The sequence below is a fragment of the Danio rerio genome, chromosome 8 (genome assembly GCF_049306965.1).
Source record: "Danio rerio strain Tuebingen ecotype United States chromosome 8, GRCz12tu, whole genome shotgun sequence".
NCBI lineage: Eukaryota > Metazoa > Chordata > Actinopteri > Cypriniformes > Danionidae > Danio > Danio rerio.
The window spans coordinates 44,899,457-44,921,590 of record NC_133183.1 but is presented as its reverse complement, the minus strand read 5'-3'; the positions used below and the strand labels follow the sequence as shown (position 1 = coordinate 44,921,590).

The following is a 22,134-nucleotide window of genomic DNA, read 5'->3' as shown; positions in this document are numbered from 1 at the left end:
AAACGTTTAACACCTCGAGACTAAATTAAACGCAAAACGTCAGGCGCTAAAGTATAATTTTTAAAGAAACGCCTCATGCTCCTTTTTTTTTGTTTTGTTTTGACATGACATGTCAAAACCTTCTCCTCCACTCTGATTTGCACTTTTTTTATGTGCACGGAGCTGCTGAAGTTAAAGTAAACATCACTTAGAGTCGCTCATTTACAAAACTGTCAATGAGAGCGCTCACTGAAGAAGTTGTTCAGATGCGATATGAATGTGGAGCTGCTTATTGTACTAGTGAACAATAATAATTTCTTCATCGCTAGAGCTGAAGCTGCTTTGAATTATCCCTGCTTGTTATAATCGCCAGTATCTTTAACAACAAGCATGTCAAATTTCTCTCTTCTTTTTCTGTGTTAAAAGCAGGTGTCAGAAGCTAAAAGTTGTGTAGTGCCATCTAACTTCAAGGAGTGATTTTGCATACTCTTTTGCTCGACGGCAGGGAAAATCTTTTGGGTTTTAATCCAGAAAAATGTCTAGACAAACACTGACAATAAACGCAAACAAAAAGCGCTCCGGTGTGTATGAGCCTTTAAAGATTTAAACTTGCTCAGAAAAAAGCTGTTACCAAACATTGTTTTCTTCACTTAGTCAGTTTAATGGTAAATGGGATTGATTGCATATGCCTTATGATAGAAGGTTTGCAAAGAAATTTTATACTCCATGTAAATATATTTTGTAGTATATTCAAAATACAACATTTTATTTTGATACTTGTTGTCGCTGCTCTATTTTTTAGTTTATTCTGATACATGTAAAATTGAGGTATTTGGGTATTTTAATTTAAAATACATTTTCAATGTATTTTAGCCCATCCCTGTTTATATTTACCTGTATTACTTGGAATGTTTAAACTATTATTATTAGTTATAGTAATTGTAGTAGTAGTAGTAATCATCATAGTAGTGCGTTAACATGGTTAAAGTGTTGTTTTTTTTTTGTTTTTGTTTTTTTTTTTTGTAAGTGTTATCATTTCTCTTGACAGGTTTTACTTGATAGCCGGCGGCGTCCCTCTAATCATATGTGGTATCACTGCAGCAGTAAACATCAATAACTATGGAGACAACATTCCTTAGTGAGTACTCTTATTACTGTTATTTTCTGTAGAATTATGCTAACATAAACATTGATTATATATGAGCAATTTCAAACAAGTAGCAATGCGATATGGCTGTATGGCTGCGATATGTCAGCACTGGTGGGAGGCGTGCGTTGGTTCAAGGCCACAGGCCGAGTGCCTTATTGCCCCCCATCAGTGCCGATATACAGCCATATAGCACTGCTACGAGCATCATATTGGATTTCTTACAACAGTTCAACGGCATAATCGTGTGTATAACTGCACTTGTTTTCTGTTTATCAAATCTCTTTTCCCCGTATTGTTAGATTTATCATTGTAATATTTTTATTTAATATTTGCGATTACAGTACATATTTTGGCATGCATTCGCTGTATAACTGAAGCACACTTTACTGCAGACTAACTAGAGCACTGTAATCAGTACTGTATATGTACTCCACTCTGCAATTAAAATAGTTCGATTTTAGTATTACATTTATGAGTCTGTACAGCAATTAAAGGATATGTTTAGTCACATTTCATCACATGGTGTTTTTTTATCACATTACAGTCCTACAGAGAGACTGGTGACGCTTAATATAGAATTAAATTGTCTGAAGTCATATGTTAGTTTTTATTAGCTTCTGTTCTTTCACTGTCTGATACTTGTAGCAGATTTACTGCACATGCTGGACCGCTTCTTTACAGGCTCTTTAAAAAAGTGTCTGTTTCGTACAGAGCTTTCTTTGTGTTTCTGCTATTTGACTAATTACTGCCCTGCCCTCCCTGACCTTTTTCATTGCTCTTGACCTTTTGACAGCTGCTGGTTGGTATGGCAACCCAGTTTCGGAGCTTTCTACATTCCAGCTGGATTGATCATTCTTGTGACCTGGATCTACTTCCTGTGCACTGTTTTCTGCCTGAGGCAGCGAAACTTCCAGGAGTCTAAAGATCTTCAATGCTCTGCATCCGACCCTTCAAATTTGCCAGAGAGTCAACCGGCACTCAGCGGCAGCACCAGTCTTCTTTCCACAGACTCTGGGGTCAGCCCGGTGCATGCTGGAACAACAGTGGAGGACCAGTACTCATTGAAGGTCCAGTGTCTGGCACTGATGGCAACCCAGTTTGTGTTTGTTGGGCTGTGGTGCTGCGGCGCTATGGCAGTTTGGCATGTGGATAGAGAGCGGAAACTCTTCAGTTGCCTATATGGAGGAACAGCTACCGGTTTAGGCATCTTTTTAGTGCTCCATCACTGTTTCAAGCGTTTGGATGTCCAGGCAGCTTGGCTAGGGTGTTGTCCAGGCTATCATCGCTCTCAACCCATGCCAGCCTATTCCCACCCCTGCACTGTCACAGTGGGTGTTCAGAGTGCCTCAGAAAGGGGCTCCCAGCTTTTTGTAGCATGCCATCCACCTACGGACCCAAACCATTACTCTTCTTCTGCCAGGTCATCTTCAACTCAGAGTGGAACAGCAAGTATCACTGTTGTACCTAGCAAGCTTACTAACCTCCTCCAAGTGTCCCAAGATAATGCAAACAATGCTAGTCGGGCACCGGCGGGAACTAATACCAATACAAGCACAAGCACAGAGAACAATAAGCCAACCAACAATCTGCTGCCTAGTTTACTGCCCGTCCAGCAGCCTCAAAGGAGGAAAGCTTGTAGTAGAACCAAGGGTGGCAATACCCAGTACCATCACAGAGGAGACGCCAGAAGTCACTACCGCCTCAAAGCTCTCAGAGCAGGTGGAGGGGGTAGCATGGGTGCTCTGGGACCTTCTGGCACAGAGCACTCAAACATTTACCATGTACACAAACATGCTTCCAGTGAGAATGGAAGTCTACGAAATAGCCATTCAGAGGGCCAGAATGGCCTTCTGACCAACGGGCGGCACAGAGGGGAAGGACTGGCGACGAGCCCTTCGGAAGGTAGTGATGGAGGTAGCAGTGGAAGTAGAAAACCTTTTCCACTGTTGCCTTCGGTAGCACGTAGGGCTGCTATGCAGCAGAATGCTCAGTGCCGCAGCGCTAGCAAAGACAATCTTAAACTGGCTGCTGCAGCTGAGAGAGAGTCCAAGCGGAGCTCATTCCCTTTAAACATGTCATCAAATGTTACTGCGACAGCCTCATTGTCGACAGTTTCAGCACCAAATGGAACACTAAAGGGATCTGTGGTGGAACTGGACACTAGTGGAACTGACCAATCACAAGGTTCGGTGGGTATGAAGAGCAGGGTATGGAAGAGCGAGACGACTGTATAACAATGAGTTTCAGGTAGAGTTAACAGACTTTGAAAGTTTTCTGAAGGTGACCTGTATGCCAAAGAATGAGTTATTTCTCCACAACCCTGCTGATTAAACCAGCTTAAACCAGTATAAGGTAGTTTGCTGGTTTTAGTTGGTCTATTGCCTGGTTTTAGAAGAGTTTTGGACAATTATCTATGCAGCTAAACACTAACTTGGCCAGACAATGACCAGCAAACCAGATTAACAGTGTTTTGATATTCTACGTTGTTTTTTTTTTTTTTTGTTTTCTTTCTTCTTCTTCTTTTTCCAGGGTCTTTGTGTTCAAGAGCATGGACATGTGTACTACATGACTGCAGATAAGATTTAGTCTATCATGTCTCAGGATGGGGACAAATCAAAGGTTCATTCATATTAAAGGAAATTGTGTTTACTCCGTCCAAGACTCTTTCGGGGTCTTCATCCTGACTTAGAAATGAGAGTCTACCACAACACTGCAGCTTAGGCTGGTTTATTATTATTATCATGTTTTAACAGTGAAGATGAATCTTTGGCTCTTTATATAAACCAGCTATTTGCAAGTTGTTTGAGGTGTTTGAACAGTCCAACATACTAAGTCTATGCTAAGCATATAATAAAGAAAAGTATGTTTGATTGTTTTATACAAAGAAAAAGCGAATGGGTGCGTGTATGCAAATTGTGGCTCCTCTAAAAAGAAATTGGTGGAGGAGTTGGTGTGGCAAAATATGCAAAATGATTTTGTGTGCTTTTTTAGCTTGTTATACCACTTACTATTACAGACTGTTTGAACGAAATTAATCGTTTAATACTGAATATGCCAAGGGATTTGAACCTGAAGTTCAGCTGTTATTGACTATGCAGATTGATCAGAACGGTCGAACATCTGCTTGATTTTTCCTGTTCAGTTTTTCTTCTTCAGTCCCTTTGTGTTTTCATGTTTTATGCATTTGTTTCATACACACAATTTCATTTACGTGTCTGTAAGAATGTATTATGTGTTTTGTATGTATTGTTCGACCATTACAGTGTTATTTCAACTTTTTGTAGAGAATTATAGAGAACCATTGGAAAAGTTGCTTAATAGTGCCCTCTGCTGGGCCATTTCTGTCATTGATCAAATGCACTGAAAATGAATCCTGTTGATGGACGAATGATATCAACAAAGTGACAACTCATTCAGATGTCACCCAGAGTATTAAGGGATTTATAAGGAAGGGCAAGTGTTTGTCCATAAATGATTAGTTGTAGTGCCATGTGTAACATGGACTTTTTAAGCACTTGGTTCAGGTTATGGATAAAGCATTTGACACATTCTTTTAAATGATAAGTATTTATATTATACATATCAGTATTAATATTTTGAGTAACTTTTATTGTCATTATGCAGTGTCATAATATCAGTATTTACAGAGGATTGGAAGCCTGATTTATCAACTTTTTAGTCTTTAAATGCACACTAACATATTCAAGCTGGACCTCAAACTCCAACTTCCTCTTTTTGTGTTATCAACACCACATAGAACAGGTTTTGTTCACTACGAAGCATTGATCATCCCAAAAATAGTTAGCAAAAATGAAGTAGACATTTGTACTCGGAAACAAGGATATACAGTCATGCCCGAGATTATTCATACTGTACCACTGACAAATTCTGACTTTAAGTTACTTTTACTCAACAAGCAAGTTTTTTTGGTTGTTGTTGTTATTTTTGTTTTTGACCAGAAATGACACAAGCTTCTCCCAAAAGATAATCAGATAACATATAAAAAACAAAAACCACAAAAAGTATTTGAACAAAAAATTATGTCAAGCTTGACTGATTCTAACCCTGAAATGTCGAAATCATTCTTAATATGAAAGCAAAGAATGGACAATCACAACCAGAAGCCAAATGGTGAATTCCAATCTTCACACTGACAGTTTTTCTTCCCCACCCCACCAAGCCCACAAGCTAAAAAATTCTGAATATAGTGCTATTATCCCCTGTGTCCCATCATGGCAAAGTAACAAGTGAAACAGAGTATTTGTCTTCAGCTTACTTTAAATTGTGTTCAGGGATATTTATGTGCCAAAGAAGCTCACAGACAATTAATGCTGAACATTTTCAATATTGTGTAGTTTCCCGTTGACCCCTTCAAGCAAGAAATCATTGCCCTCATCATTGTCAAACCTGTATTAAAAAACAGACATACTGAACTAATTTTCCTTTTTCCCACAATCACAAATCATGTAAAGCCATGATGACTATGTAGGTTAAAATATTAATTTTAAAGGCTGAAATACACTGCTCACCATCATGTCATTGAACATTTCATGTGTTACTTAATTTTGGTTTAAATAAGTAGTTCTTGGTGCAAAATGTCTTTTGAAAAAGCAAACAAAACACAACCATGAAATTTGTGGTCTGCTCAAAGTGTACCATGTTTATACACAAATTGTTTTGTTTTCCTTTTTTTTCTTTAAGGGATTTACATTTTAAATGTCTTATGTGTGCATAATGGTTTCATGTGACATTGTGATATTTGCATGAACAATCGTATTTTTCTCTGGGTAGACCTAAAGTGTCTGAGGGTCAGTTTAAATTCATTGTGTTCCTCAATGTTTTGATTGTAATCTCTACATTTAAAAGGGAGATTTCAATAGTAACATGAGTATTTATATATATTTTGTCACTCACATCATATGAAAATGATAGCAACATTTTTTGTACCAATTTCAGTAATATATTTGCTATAGATGTTAAGATTGTGCCTTATGAACGACATGATGCAAAATAAAGGTTTGGTAAAAACTACGAGAATATTTCAAATCATTTTCACTTTGATCTTAAATTGTGTTATACAGGCCCGTTGCCAGGGAGGGTTTGGGTGGATCTATTTTGACTGCCATGCCATCATAAATAGTGAAAATAACCCATTAAAAATGGCTTTAAGAGCAAACAGAATCCGTGCTGATGGAAACGGAATGTTGATTCAGTGTGGCTTCAGCTAATAAGTTTTGCCCAATGATATGATCCAGAGTCCAATATCCAGCTGTGCAAGTGAACACACAAAATGATGTAAAAGAAGTCATCTTTCACTACTGTATTGTTTTTAAATAGAAAAAAAAAACATTTTACAAGTAACTTTTATTATAAATAATTTAATATTTTCTTGTTTTGAAATGGCTAAATTCTGACTGAGGAAGGTTGAATGTGCTGGCCAGTTTATTTGTCTCATAAATGACAATAAGCTACAGTTTTTAATGTAAAACTTTAACAGATTCCTTTTTTTTCTAATGATATATGATGTAATAAATTTATAATTTTAAAAAATAAGTATTTTATCACATTTATTTATTCTAAATCTTTAGGAAATATTTGGTACATCAAAAAGTGTGGTTATAATGACCACCATCCAACAAGTGAATTCAGCTAAAAATTAGTGCTTAAAATGTCACTAAAATGCAGTATTTAAATTTAATAACTACATTGAAAGTTACTGCAAAAAGGTCTATGTTTGAAAAAAAAAAAAAAAAAGAACCACTAACTTCACCAGGCTACAGGCCTGTATCTATCTAAATGAAAAAAAAAAAATCCCAGCCCAACGATTTGCGTCTGACAATTACGTAACCTCTGTTTCCATGTGAAATGCAAATTCACATCCTTCACAAGAGTTTAAACCAATTCAAAGTTAGTTGTTATTCGACTGACACGTAATTTATCCTATCAGAGTGCTGTATTGTAGTGACTGGGCGGAACAAATACTGTCACGTAGGACAAAGGAATGAACATCACGCTTGTAAACTACTAAGGATACTGTTTCTCTAGTGCCTGGAGCAGACTGATCTGAGGGAGGATGAATAATCGGCTTCATAATAATTACTCACGCTCCCTTGTTCTGTTGTCATCTTGCTAAATATACTTTATGTGGTTCATTTGACCCGAGGAAGTAAATAGGGGTTACATATTGAAAATCCAATAAGCGTTCAGGTAACCGTGCTTAAACATAGAACATTTTTAAATATCCATGAAGGTAAACTCCACTGAGGTTTTAAGGTATTTTGTGACTGCGAAACGTGCATGAATAGTCAATGAATGCTATGCTAGTGTCTGATTGGTTTTCTGTTGTCGAACTCGTTGACATATTCAATCAACCATCGTTTACTGTTAACTTTTTGAGGTTAAAATAATACTGAAATTAGGGCCAAAGAGTAAAAGCGGTACAGACACATTGTTTAAAGTAGCATTAACCCGGAATTCTAAAATAAACCATCATAAGCTCTTCTGTAATAGCTTAACTTGAAGAATGGTGTGATACCTGCATCACCTGAGCGCTGGGTACACACTGTGCGTCATGCGTAAAGGGCGGGACTTGTGAGATCTCCCAAACAGAACAGTTACACACAGTAGCTTTGAACGACGCCGGACACACGGCAAACATCAAGCAGGGACGTACTTACAAAGAGCAATTTTAGTCCCGTTTGAACTTGTATTTAAACATGTCTTTGGGTGACCAGCAGTGGTATCCCACCAGCGTTCAGGTAACCGTGCTCAAAGCACGAAACTTACGTATCAAGGGCAAAAATGGAACGAACGACGCCTATGCCATCATGCAGGTGGGCAAGGACAAGTTTTCCACCTCGGTAGCGGAGAAATGCGTCTCACCGGAATGGAAGGAGGAAGCGACGTTCGACTTGCCGCTGGTACATCAGGGGGACGTGGAACGATGCACGCTGTACATCATCGCCATGCACCGTGCCCTGGTGGGGCTAGACAAGTTTTTGGGGCAGGCTGTCATCAATTTAGTGGACCTCCACGCCAACAGATCACGCAAGAAAACCGAGTGAGTGCCGTTCTGTCTTATACGGAAATAATGTAGATATGACATTATCTGAGTGTCATAAAATATGCCACTGACTCAAAAGTTTAATTAATAAACTGCCGATGAGTTAACCATAGCTAGTTTTGGTCTATGATTCTGCATGGAAAAGTTTTAATACTCCGCCCTTTTAGCACGGCATATTATTATTAGGGGGTCAAGCGCGTAGCGCTGAAACCCTATTGTATTTGTTAGGATTTTTATTATTATTATTATTCTGCCGAAGTCACTATTGCCCAGGCCAAACCGTAAGGCCGAGAGAGCTGAAACTTGGCCAGAAGGTAGTACCCCGGTACACTACGTTCTCACCAAAGATCAGCCAAATCGGACCATAGGTGGCGCTATGGCGCCAAAAACCCACTTTTTGGACATTTTTGGCCGTTATTTGTTTACCGTTTGTCGTAGACTCAAAAACTTTACATATTTTGAATCCTTGGGTTAACCCGAACAAAAGTGCACAGCTGCACTTTTTGCTCTACGGCGCACCGTTTTCCCGCTACATCGCAATTTGTCCGAAACCTATTTTTGCGAACTAGTCCTAGGTTTTTCACTCAATCTAAACCAAACCAGCTCTCAAATGTTCTCTAGACACTGAATATCAATAATTATCAAAAAAAAGTTGACATTTTTATTCTCACTCGAAACAGTACACAACAATGTTCAATGCTAATTGAAGCTAAATGCTAATTGTGGCTATAACTTTTGAACGGAATGAGATATCATCACCAAACTTGGTACACACATGTATAAGCTCAATTTCAGGTCACAGTGCAAAAACAGTAGACTTTGGCCACACTGTGGCGCTATAAAGCTTAAAAACCATAAAATGACTCTAACCTTACAACCGTTAGTCCGATCAACTTGAAATTTGGCATGCAGTGTCTTTGATCAGTTTGCCATGAATCATTATAAGGACATTGGCACATCTCAAAAAACATGGCCGCCATTAGCCAATAAATATTGAGCAGCCATTTAACAAGGTTAACGATCAGTGATCGTAACGAAACTCGCTGGGCATGTTCGACTCACTGTCCTAGAGGTCTGTAAGAATTTTGAAAGAAATCGGCCACTAGGGGGCGATTTTACACAATTTTAAGGTGTAATGAGTTGTGTATCACACAACCTTTTGCAAAACCACAGAAAATACATATCATATGATAGGCCTGCTTATACCGAACAGTTTGACACTAAAATCACTGCTGTCACTCGCACTGTTCATTAAATATTCATCAACATATGAAAAACCTACTTTTGCGAACTAGTCCCTGGTTTTTCACTCAATCGCAACGAAACCAGTGTTGGTGGAATCTCTGGACTGTGTAGATCAATAATTATCAAAAAAAAGTTGAACTTTTTACTTTGGCTAGCTGTAACAGGCTAATTTACAAAAGGGGCGTGTCCACACGGACCTACATGCCTGTAAACCAATAAGGAAAACTCACAACATCACAGAAATTGGTGAGCACATGTGCCATATCAATGAGAAGAAACTTGCAAAATTTTGTGAAGATCAAACCATAGGTGGCGCTATAATAGCAAAAATAGTCTTAAAAACATGCCAAATGGCTTAAAAATAAAGTAAATGTGCTTCATTTAAACACTATTTCACAAATACACTTAATCTACATATCATGTGATAGGTCTGCTCATACCGAACAGTTTGACACTAAAGCCACTGCTGTCACTCACACCGTTCATTAAAAAACCATCAATATAAACAAAACATACTTTTGCGAACTAGTCCCTGGTTTTTAGCTCAATCACAACGAAACCAGTGTTAAATGAACCTCTGGACTGAGTAGATCAATAATTATCAAAAAAATGTTGAACTTTCCATTTTAGATAGCTGTAACAGGCTCATTTACAAAAGGGGCGTGTCTACACGAACCTACATGCCTGTAAACCAATAAGAAAAACCCAAAACATCACAGAAATTAATGAGCACATGTGGCATATCAATGCGAATTAACATGCAAAATTTTGTGGTGATCGGGCAATAGGTGGCGCTATAATAGTAGAAATGGTTCTAAAAACATCATAAAATGGCTTAAAAATGCAGTAAATGTGCTTCATATACACACCTATCACTGAAATGATGTACAAGTTAATTTTTCTTGCCCATATTGGATGTTTAAATGTCTTAAAAACACATATTTTCAATATTCTATCATTTTAGCCACTATAACACAGACTTTTAACTGTCACTTACCATTTCTAACCACTAGATGTCACAACAAGACCACTTATTTATTGTTCATAACATTTGCATACCTTTGTTGTTTTACATCTTTTTGATTTGAAATCAGGGAAATTGCATTTAGGATCATTCTGAATCATATTTTGACCTGATATAAACACTGCTATGCATTAAACATCTAATTTGGTCACAGTTAACCTCTGTGTAATAATTCTAATAGGCAAAACTGGTTCTATAATTAAACACCTTGTTTTAAAACATGTGTAAAGAAAATCACAACTGTTGCAACTAGATGGAAGTAACAGACCACTCATAGTTTATAGTTTATTTTACTGCTCTATAGCAAAGAATGTTATGTAATGTAATGCATTCTGAATCCCAAATTGACATGAACTGAACACAATTAATGCATTTAAGATTAAATTTTGTCAAAGCTTGTCACATCTTTTACTCTGTAGATTTTTTAATTCTTTTAATAAAACACAAAATTATTACTTTATATAGTGATATAGTTTTGTCATTTTTGTTGGGAAGAGCTAAAATAGCCAAAACTCATGAATGGATTGAAATATCTACACCAAACTTATTACACATATGCAAGTGGTTAATCAGAGGTCATAGCATGAAACTCGTAGACATTGGCCACATGGTGGCGCTATACATTGTAAAATCACTGTATCTGAGTAACCATTTATCTGATTAACTAGAAATTTGACATGCTCTGTCTTTGTCTAAGGTGCCATGACTCGATCTACACATTATATCTTAGGGCTGCTTATACTGGTCACTTTGACTTAAAAGCGGTCACTCGAAATGTTCATTAAAATTTGTCAATATGTAAAAATCGAAGTTGCTTCTCTGGAGTGTTTAATCAAACATTTGTTAGCTCAATCTATAAACTTTAACACTCTAATCGTATATTTCGTTGTCGAATAAACTACTTACAGGCGTCCTAACTGCTATATGACCTTACCCTGCTAAACTGCTTGACCCCCGTTAATTGCTGCTTGCAGCTATATTTATTATTATTATTATTATTATTATTATTATTATTATTCCTAGACTATTACAATAAAATAATTATCAATAATGCATTGTTTTTATTTTAGTTATTTAACCTTTTCAGGCATTGAATGCAGGCTCTTCGTTTGTTTGTATGGTAACTTTTTTTCTAAAATGTTTTTCCCAATGTTTCCCAATTTTCCTACTCAGCATTTATCAACATTGTCAGAGACCAAATAATCTCAAAGGGGCTTATTTACAAATATGTAGCTGTTATTTTTTTAGTAATTCTTTTAGGTCAGTTTTAATCTTTCAATCAGTTTTAATACGTTTTTATATCTCAAAAGTATTAAAGGCAGTAACCCTTTTGTGTTTCGAAAACTAAAAATAAAGGAAATCGTCTAAAAATCCATGTACAATCTGTTGGCGGATAGTGATAAAGCAAATGACATCTCTACAACGTGTTTTTCCTATGTGACAAGAATCATTAACTTGCAAAATAGGGATGAATATCATAATTTACATGTTTTTTTATTAATTTTTTTTACAAATTGTATTTATTTTTTGCACTTATTTATTTATTATGCATTTATTTATTTGATTGCATATATAGGCTCTATATTGAGGTAAAGTAGTTTTTATATTCACACATTCAGACTTTCTCCCTAATAATAGAACTTCAGAGAAGTATTCAGTGTTAACTCTAAATAGGTTAAACATATTAATAGCCAATGACTATCAAAGTACAACATTGTTCACAGTCAATTATATGATGTTAATGTTGTGTTGAATTCCTCACATGAGATTCCAGAGCCAATATTTAAAGTAGCCTGTCACAAGTTTTAACTGTACCAAAATGAACAAATGTACAAATATAAAAACAACTTTACCTCAAAATATGATTTTACTATTTAGAATTCACACAGAATACTTTTCTGAAGTTATATTATTAAGGACAAAGTCTGAATGTGCGGCTATAAAACCAACTTTACCTCAATGAGCTGTATTGGTGGGGTATTTACGTTGAATTAGCAGTTATGAATATATTATGATTTTTTTCTAGACATAATTGACTCCATAGTTTATTAATATACTGTAGCTACAGTTTGTTATAATGCAGTTGTATTATTCCCAACACTCTTTTGTTTAATAATTATATTGTAGCATTCTTTGATCTGCTGTCCAAACAAACACAAGTCTACTTGACTGCTATAGAGGAATTTGACAGTCAGGACTTTAATGGTTTACTTTAGTTAGTTAAAAACATTGTATTGATATTTTAGCTTTTGAGCTACTATAGGGAGCTGACCTAAGTTTTTTAGTCTATTTGGAAACGTAGGCCCATATTCAAAAATAGAAGGCATGTCAATTTCCCTTTATTTGCATATTAGGGTGGCTGGCTGAACTGTCCTGTTGACTTCCTGTTCTGGCCTTTGTAAGAGAGAAAGTGAAGTGATAAAACCTTTTTTCTAGCTTTGGTTTGGTTATTGGTATTTTGTGTATGGCGAATGAGGCCTTGGCCTGTTGAAGTCCCCTGTATGGACAAATATTGACGATGTTTGTTGTCATAAGCTGTTTGTTTAGCTGCCATAAACCTATTATCACTATTAGTACTTGAAGAGTTTTTTTTCTCTCATTTCTTTGTCCAAGATCATTCGTACGATAATTAGGCTGGGATACGTGTCTCAGAAGTCCGTAGTATGACTTAAAACATCTAGGCTTGTTATTATTTTCTGCATTGCAACGTCATCAGTTGATCATTGAATTTTTTTTTCATGTGATTTTTATTTTTAAATGTTTTTTTACCCCTTAGAAATCTTCTGAAAATTCATAGGTTATCATTCCTACCTTGTAAATTGAATAGCAGTTAAACATGACCTTACACAACCGGTCTAACTGTATTACAAATAATGATGTTTTTACATTCCTCTTCACCCAGCCCAGGACAACAAAACTTTACTAGTCATTAACTGACAGGCATGAGTGACACCCAAGGTTGGGCTAATGGTGTGTAACAAAGTACATTTAGCTTTTACTTTCCACCACCTGTAAGAAAATTGTGTGCCTTAGTGTGCATGGACACTGTTTTTTTTTCTCTTATGTAACTTTCATATAGACACTACAGCCGCATATAGTTGATCGTTTACTATAATAGTGTGTGTATGTGTGAACTACTTTGCAATGCAAGAGTTAGAGTGAATACTTAATATTTTGATGATTAAATGTTATATTACTTGTATTACTTCTTGTATGTAGTATTAATACATACTAGTAATATAATATTTAATTCTTCAACTTTCAACCCAATTACTTCACTTGACTTAATTTGAGTAAGATTTGAGTCAACTTAAAATTGTCCTCACGTTTGTTGTCTTAATTTCAAGTTCAGTCAACTTTTTTACAGTCTAGTTACAGTGATATTAATAAGTATACTACTGCTAATAATAGTAATAATGAATATTATAATAGGGCTAGGTGATTAATCGAAAAGTAATTGAAATGGACATTAAGAACCTGTAATCAATGTAATTTTTCCAGGTTAATTTTGTGTGTGGAGTCACGTGACACTGCTCCGATATAGGGCCGATTACAGCGAACGCGCTTTTACGCTTCAAAAATGCGAGGTACACCAGACTGCCAAGAAACAAAGAAGCACGGTACGGTTTATGTTGCTAGTAGGCAATGATTGAATGAGCTGGGTATAGTGCTGCTGTTGATATTGGTTTAATTTTTATATTTAATAACATTGTGAAATTCAAGATTTGTAAGTCATATAGCACCAGATAACTCAAAACAGCAACCACAAGTCTCTTCTCCATCTTCAAAAGTTTCCATAATCATCTTTACAACAGAAACACTGCAGTTACCTCAATGGAAACCCCTCCTATGCTTTCATTTGATTGGAGAATGAAAAAGACATGATTGATGTAACATGCTTTTTCCGCTCAGAGTTGACTTTTTTTATTCAACTGCGAATGCACAGCGTGATACGGCAAAAATGCGAGGCACAGGCAGCAGGTGATTTAGAATAGGAGGCGCGTAGGGCGCACAAGCAGCGCGCAAGACCCTTGCGGCCATAGGCAAATTATTTAAAAAAGGTACCTCTCAACGCATGGTATGGGCTGTATGGTCTGGCACAGCCTTTGCGTGGTCTCATAGCTGCGTACCTCTCGAAAAATGTAACTACATGTCACACATTTGCATTACATTGATGATGATTGGAAGTTGCGCCAGAAATGCCTTGAGATGGCATATTTTATCTTACGATAAAGTTAATTACATTTAAAAAATTATATTTTCTACATTTGAAAAAATGAAAAATAATTTTATTTGTTTGCAAAAGTGCAAGTTATTTGTTTTCACTTTTTTATAAGACAAAAGTAACTGTTGGTTTTAGATAGTGTGTCTTAATTTCAGTTGTTGAACGTTGACGTTCAATAAATAACCATAGTATATATTGTATGTTTTCTTCAATTATTTTAAAATAAATGAATGCACCCTTCATTCAAAAATTTCTCACTTGTAATATGTGAGCATATTTACTGTATAAAACTTATCCGTGAACTGTGAGGGCAAAAAAATAAAAAAAATAAAAATTAATTCATATATCGTAATCGAGTTAAGATGTTCAATTAATCCAGATTCTGATTTTAGGCCAAATCGCCCAGCCCTATATTATAATGTACCATTTTATTAATAATTAACTATATTAATCACTAATATGACAAGTGTTTGTTGATTAGATGCATCAAAATAATGCAAATCAAAATGGTTGGGATCATAAACAAAGATGATTATAATAATAAATATAATAATAGTAATAAAAAATGTTCACACAACTGAAAGAATAAATCTATACATTTAGCCTTTGCTTTTAAAAATTTAGAAATATTATTGCTATAAATTAACCTTTATTTTGTACAATTATTATATTACATTATTTGTTATATTAATAGTTACAGTATGTGTATGTATGTATGTATGTATATTTATGCATGTGGGGATTCAGTATGAAAAGATGTTTCAGTGTTTTCTGTTACACTGTAATTGAAAACTGTGCTGCATTCAAAGTTTACATTTGTTTGCTGATTTGTTTGACTTCTGGTTTTGAAAACGCAGAGAAAGGAACACGTAGGACCTATCTTTGTGCCTTGGGTTTGGCCCAGTTCACATGATTGCCATTTAAAATAGGTGTGTACTGTTCTTGAGACTTTACGTTATTATGAAGTATGTTAATCGTTGTGACGTGATTGTTTGGGTGTATTCATAGGCTTATACTGGAATGCGAAGCTCATTATGATGTAATTGTGTATTCAGAATTGATGTAAACATTTCAATATGTGATTATTTGAGGCAGGAGTGTTTTAATGAGGTATTGGCTTAAGTTTTGCTGAATGATTTAATTTGTTGTGTTTTCTCAATTGTAAACAACCTTGTGTTTGTAAGCACTAAAATTTTAATTTTGTTTTTGTTGGATTTATTTTTGTATTCAAAGTGAACTCAAATTACTCACTTATGAGTATAAATAATCAGTTTAACTGTTTGCCTTCAAATTCACCATAAATTCACCATTTTTGTCAGTATTTTTAAACAATTAGTAAACAATTTTGTTGATCTGTAAGAAAAGTTTTGTGTGTGTGTGTGTGTGTGTGTGTGTGTGTGTGTGTGTGTGTGTGTGTGTGTGTGTGTGTGTGTGTGTGTGTGTGTGTGTGTGTGTGTGTGTGTGTGTGTGTGTGTGTGTGTGTGTGTGTGTGTGTGTGTGTGTGTGTGTGTGTGTGTGTGTGTGTGTGTGTGTGTGTTATTGCATCTTGATAAATGCCTGAGTATCAGTTTAAGGTGCCATAGTATGAACTGATACAATGTTTAAATTGTTTTCTACCTACATACAATGTAATAATGCTAAATAAGCTAATAATCAGGCTTTGTATTTAGTGTGTATGAGATTAGATTATCTGTGCCTTGTGCTGTAATTTACCCCAGAGTATATTCTTGCTCTGTTTTCAAAATAAGAGTCATGCATACATAGGAAATATAATAATCTATGCTAAACGTAAGGAAAGAACCTGGAATGATGCAGTTAAATTACAAAACTTTTCAGGCCAGGAATTCTAGCACTGTTAGATTTTAAACCATTCTGAACTGGTAGAGTGCATGTGCACATGATGTCGCCAATCTGTTGCCTGGCTGCCAGTTTCTCCATAGCAGCTGATTAGCCAAAAGTGTGCTTTTTTTTTTTTAGTTCTTTTTTTTATTTTTTATTTAACAAAGTAAATATTACTAAAAGTCCCCAAAACCATATTGCTGTTTACATTACACTAAGTTATCACTGTAACCTATGGCTCATGCCTTGCACATAGCAATGCATTTCATACTTCTGCATTCTTTTAGTGTCGCTTTTCTCATAACACCCCCAAAACACTAGCTGGCAGTAGAGTTTCTATGCTTCCTTTATTGAGGTTTTTTGCGGGTGTTTTGTTTACACCAGAGATACATGTGATGCTAAGGGGGTCAAACACCGGATGCGCCACACAGCACCATGGATTGTAGAATTTAAACAGATTTAGGTGGCTGTCCATGCCACAGAGCGCCATTTGAATACTTTCATTATAAATAACATGCGAATGCGCTCGTCTGGTGTGTGATACTTCCAACTGTCATGTGCACGCCGTGTTGCGGCACATCCGGTGTGTGACCCGCTTTAATTAAACAGCTCAAAGTCGCTCTTTCAGAGGTGGGAACCGGCAGATGTGCAACAACTTTTTATCATATAGTAAACATAAAACAAAAGTATCCATCTGGAGCTCCTCCACAGGACTTGACACTTCTTAGACACACACCAATAGACTCGCTTCTCTCGCATTGCTCTCGGCTTACGTTACTTTGGTCTTTTGAATCTATTATTTGTTCTCAGATTACGTGTTTTGACTGAATGCAAAAATACTGAATTGACTTTATTTCTTATATTGTATAAACTTATTGTAATTTATACTTTTAAAGATACTTGTATAGATCTTTAAGATGAAACATTTGTATTGCATTCTAAAGAGTTTCGTTTGCATTCTAAAGAGTTTCGTTATCAGCACCACAGTGAAAATTACATTTGTGTGTGCGTGTGCGTGTGCGTGTGCGTGTGCGTGCGTGCGTGCGTGCGTGTGTGTGTGTTGACTGGACCAGGTTGACACAGAATGGATTGGTTAATCAAAAAGAACCATTCGATCTAATAGTGTAAAAGCAGTTATTTTAATACTTGTTATCATCTAGGAAATGTTGTGGCCAATCAAATGTTGCCGGGGTGTGCATATTAATGATCATAACCAGGGCCAATTCTGGCCAAAAGGGTGCCCTAAGTGAAAATTTACTGTGGTGCCCCCACAGAGGAACAAGAACATACAAACATATGGATTTAAGCATGTATTTATTCATTTATATAAATATGCATATATACGCTCAAAATTATACTTAAACATTTACATATTTACATTACAAAATAACAGTTTACATAAAAAAAAAAAAAAAAAAAACTGACATGTCTTCTGCAGAAGCATTCCTAATTTCAAACACTTACAAAGGGTAAGGAATAAAACCCTCTCTGTACCTACATAGCTGGTAGGTGGACAGTCTCCAGTGCAGCATCATGTCTGTACCTGTGCAGCTGCTGGTGCCTCTGGAGCAGTGCCGGATCATGCACTAAAGCATTAAACCTGCATATACAATACAGATGAAATTAGTCATTTAAGAAAAAATCTTGACATACCATTAAGACAACGGGCAAGTCATTAATATTCATAATATTTCTAAACTACAACGAAAATGTGGATTTAACAAAACCTGAAACTTGCTGTCAGTATATCAAAGACATTTGAATTTTTTAAGATTTAAAAACTGTACTTTTTAAACAAAAACTGTTTTGTTAACATTCAGCCAAAATTAAACATTAATGAATTCATGCAATAAAAGTGGTTTATTCTCTGTGGCTTTATAGTATTGATCTTTTAGAAACCACAGAATATAAGTCAGTTTTATTTCACATAGTTACGTAAAAAATAAAAACAACTGGCCTATATTATATTCATTGCAGCAATAAAACGAAATTAACTTGTCAGCTCAAAGATAACTGCACTTAATTATAATAAATAATACATACAGGGAAATAATCATGCAGTGCATGTGTATGTAACTGGTGTGCAAACAGAATTGTAAAGTATTGCACAAGTTAATAACTATGATATTAATAATTGAGTTTGTGTAATTAGCACCCCTCCACCCCCCACCCCTGGAGTTTGTGCATACTTTGTGTATAGGGACTGGAACTATAACCCGCGAATGTTATAGTTGGTGTATTGTTCTGATTTCCATTTTTTTTTTTTGGTGTTTTTCTCAAACAAGATTTAAATAAGACACAACTATGTTTGAGGCATATGGTATGTCATTTTCATACTGAATACCTATTATTTAACTTCATTATATGTCACCTTTAATATTCATAATCTAATAAGGTTGTGATATTTTGGTATTTTTTGTTTCTATTACTGCAAAGAACACAAGTAATTATTTGGTTTTCATTTGTTCTCTCCATACATTTATGCACAGCAAGGGATTGAATTTTGCCTCTTTTTCTTAGAGCATGCTGGTGTCATGTTACTGTCCTACTTCAGGGTAATGTTGATATGGCTGCTCTGACATTGAGTTCAGCTGATCATTGTCACTTGTAAAAGAGTATCTGAATGTCTAAAATAGGAGAAAATACTATATTAATTTTGGAATGGTGTTTACAATAATCTTTTTAAAATCCATTTATATTCTCTCGCAGTTTTTATTAAATTTTTTTTTTTTTTTTTACCTATTTTAGGTGTTTGCCTATTTTATTTCATTTTGTTTGGCTCATAGACCAAAATCCAGGCATGCTATGGACCCGCACAGTGGAGTAGCCTACTTTTATATTTAAAGGAAATAATAATCTCCAATGATGCCTTTTTAAGTAGTCAAGAAATGTGTTTTTAAAACTTACAAAGACAGCTGAAGTCAATGATTCGTTTAATTATTTAGTCTATTGTTCCAAAGTATTTTTAATGTTTCTTAAAATAATGTTCAATAAAGGAAAACATTGTTTTTACCCAGACATTTAAAAAGAACATATTTTAGAGAGGTAATTACAATATCGTAATAACTGATACGGATTTTATCACACATAATCTAATTTCTAAAAGTTCTGGTTAAAATGTCAAGTCAACAGCATCTTTAGAAATATGTTTTTTGAGAAAAATTATGTCATGTTCAATTTCCCCCTATTCTGTTATGGTGTCTGTCACATTTTAGCGTTTAGCATATGAGTTACTAAATGTTCATACAGACTAAGGTGTGGTTAATTTGCTAACACTAACCTCAGTGGATCATATTTCCAATTATTTTGCTGTACCTTTATGTGGGCCAACTGTTCCCATGTCATATGACCTCTAAAACCCTTTTATAAAGTGTTATGTTGATGTCATGTTGGCACCAAAAAGAGAGAACATGAAACTTGCTGCACCAGTTAGTTATGCAGTCTCCTTGGGCATTGGCCATTGGTTTAAAGTTTCTATGTAAACACGGGTTTGTGTACCTTATATAAATTAAATGATTCAGAGAGAACTCGTGGTTCCTGTTAACCCTTATTTGCTTAATTCACAGCAAAAATTTGACTCATTTGATTCCAAATTACTAATTTAAAAGACTAAAATTAAAGCATTCATTAAAAATTACTTTTATATTAAAATGATAAAAAAATTAAAACAAATCAAATTATTTAATAATTTATACTTTAATTAGCTTATGGTTGGAGAAGCTTTTGTTACTATATAAGCAGGGACTAGTGACGTTTTCATAATATTAAGTATGTCTGACTCTAAATATCTCTGTTGCATTTTGTAAAACTGGATTTTAAGGCACCCTCTGTTTAAATTCTTATGTTTAATTCACAAATTGGAGTAGAAACCTCATAAAAGTCATTTAACATGCACATACACATATATGTAAATCTGGAAGAAATCATTCAGCAAATCCACTTCCGGGATTGCAGTGTTAAATGATAGCAGCGTGTTCCTGGTGGTAGAACACAGTGTAGTCTACTGTTCCCTTCTCGGTCAGAGTTAATGATTGGAGCTGAAGTTAGATTAAGAGTAGTACTTGTTTGTTTTTTACTGTATGAAGAGATAAACCTGGGTGTTAGCTAGCTGCATGGAATGTGTATACTTTGAGAGAATTTGAGAGTGAGCCATGAGAGAATGGTTTGTTTATGGTATTAATGTACATCAAAGTGGCTATAAAAATGGGTTTTACTGCCAGGTTGGCTATTAAAAGAAATGGGTCATTTCGTAGATAGCTTTCATATGATGTTCTGGTCTGCGTTTGTCAAGCATCTTTTGTTTCACACTCTTTTTTTCTTTAACAAACTTTAGAGCAGAAGGTAACGAGAAAGAGCTCTGGATAATCTTAAAATAACTTTTCTTATCTAATGCCGAACACTGACATCATGAAAACATTCTTTGAGCTTTGATTGCTGATAGGCATGATTTCCCTTTAGTCTTACTCCACCTTGAAACTTTAGATTTGAGTTTTCCAGCTGCGGACTGAGTTTAAGGTCCACTAACATACTGACAGTTTGTTTCCTGACCTTGGGCTTTTCCCATTTTTCTCCAGTTCGGATGTCATTCCAAGCATCATGCACAATGATTGTAAATGTTTTGACCAAGCAACACAAGACTAAGGCCCAATCCCAATTCTGTTTTTGTACCCCTACCCACTCCCTTTGGCCCTTGAAAAATGGAGAAGGGCTTCAAAATTTACGCAATCATATGTCATCGTCATCTCGTTTCATACGATTCTGTATTTATTCCAGTTGCATTATTTTTTGGCATTTATCTTCCAAAAAAATCACTGAAGGCAATGTTATCGTGTTATCATAACAATATAATATGGCAATAAGGTTGTAACTCTTCTCTGTGTTTACATCGTGGTTATATCCATCTATGTAAACACACGAAGACAACATTAACATTATAGCAGACACTGTAAAAAGGTCATTCCCAGCCACTAGACTTTTCTGACAGGGTATTCGAGTGTCATCGAGTGAAAGAATGTTATGGGACTGCTATACAGGAGTTATTATTAGGGATTATAGATAGCGAAATTTAGCATGTCAAACACGAAAGCTGTTATGAATGTATTGAAACATGTAAAAAAAATCGTAATAATGACAAAAAAATTGTAATTTGTGCATCTCCTAACTATGTGTGCAGTAGGCTTGGGCGGTATTTCGGTATTATGGTATACCGCGGGATCTAAAAATAGCAACGGTGTCAGTTTCAATACCGTTATACCGTCATAAAATATTAAATATCCTTTATTTAATGCCTACAAAAACGTATGTGTGGTTGTCATCACGGGACAGTGTGGAGGAGAGAGAGAGGGGGAGAGGGAGGGAGAGAGGGAGAGGTGACGTGACGTGACGCGCTTCAAAGTGTCCTGCAGTTTGGGAGTTTCGACTGAACAGAAGGGAGACATGGTTAATATGAACGAGAGGTCTGCATTAGAGCTAAAGATCTTTGCCCGAACCCGGCGAGACCCGAAAAATCCAAATCCCTGCATTAAAATCCATCCCTGCAAAGGTGAAACAAATGATGACGAAGTAGTAAAAAAAGCGAATTTTGACGGCGGTCAAGTCAGTCACTAGCT

The 22,134-nt window shown here is 35.6% G+C and overlaps 2 protein-coding genes across 3 annotated transcripts in view; both read left to right on the top strand.

Annotated features, from left to right (window-relative positions):
- The window catches only part of adgra2 (adhesion G protein-coupled receptor A2), a 132,719-nt gene extending 129,356 nt beyond the window's left edge, over positions 1 to 3,363 (top strand). Inside the window, 2 exon segments of the mRNA NM_001318071.1 lie at positions 1,028 to 1,117; positions 1,923 to 3,363. Coding sequence (NP_001305000.1) covers positions 1,028 to 1,117; positions 1,923 to 3,363 — 1,531 coding nt within the window.
- Positions 3,364 to 7,736: 4,373 nt separating this feature from the next.
- The window catches only part of rab11fip1a (RAB11 family interacting protein 1 (class I) a), a 44,934-nt gene continuing 30,536 nt past the window's right edge, over positions 7,737 to 22,134 (top strand). For both annotated transcript variants that reach the window (XM_073910942.1, XM_073910940.1), the window contains exon 1: positions 7,737 to 8,189. In XM_073910942.1, the coding sequence (XP_073767043.1) occupies positions 7,846 to 8,189 (344 nt within the window). In that variant the 5' untranslated portion in view covers positions 7,737 to 7,845. The remainder of the gene's footprint in view (positions 8,190 to 22,134) is intronic.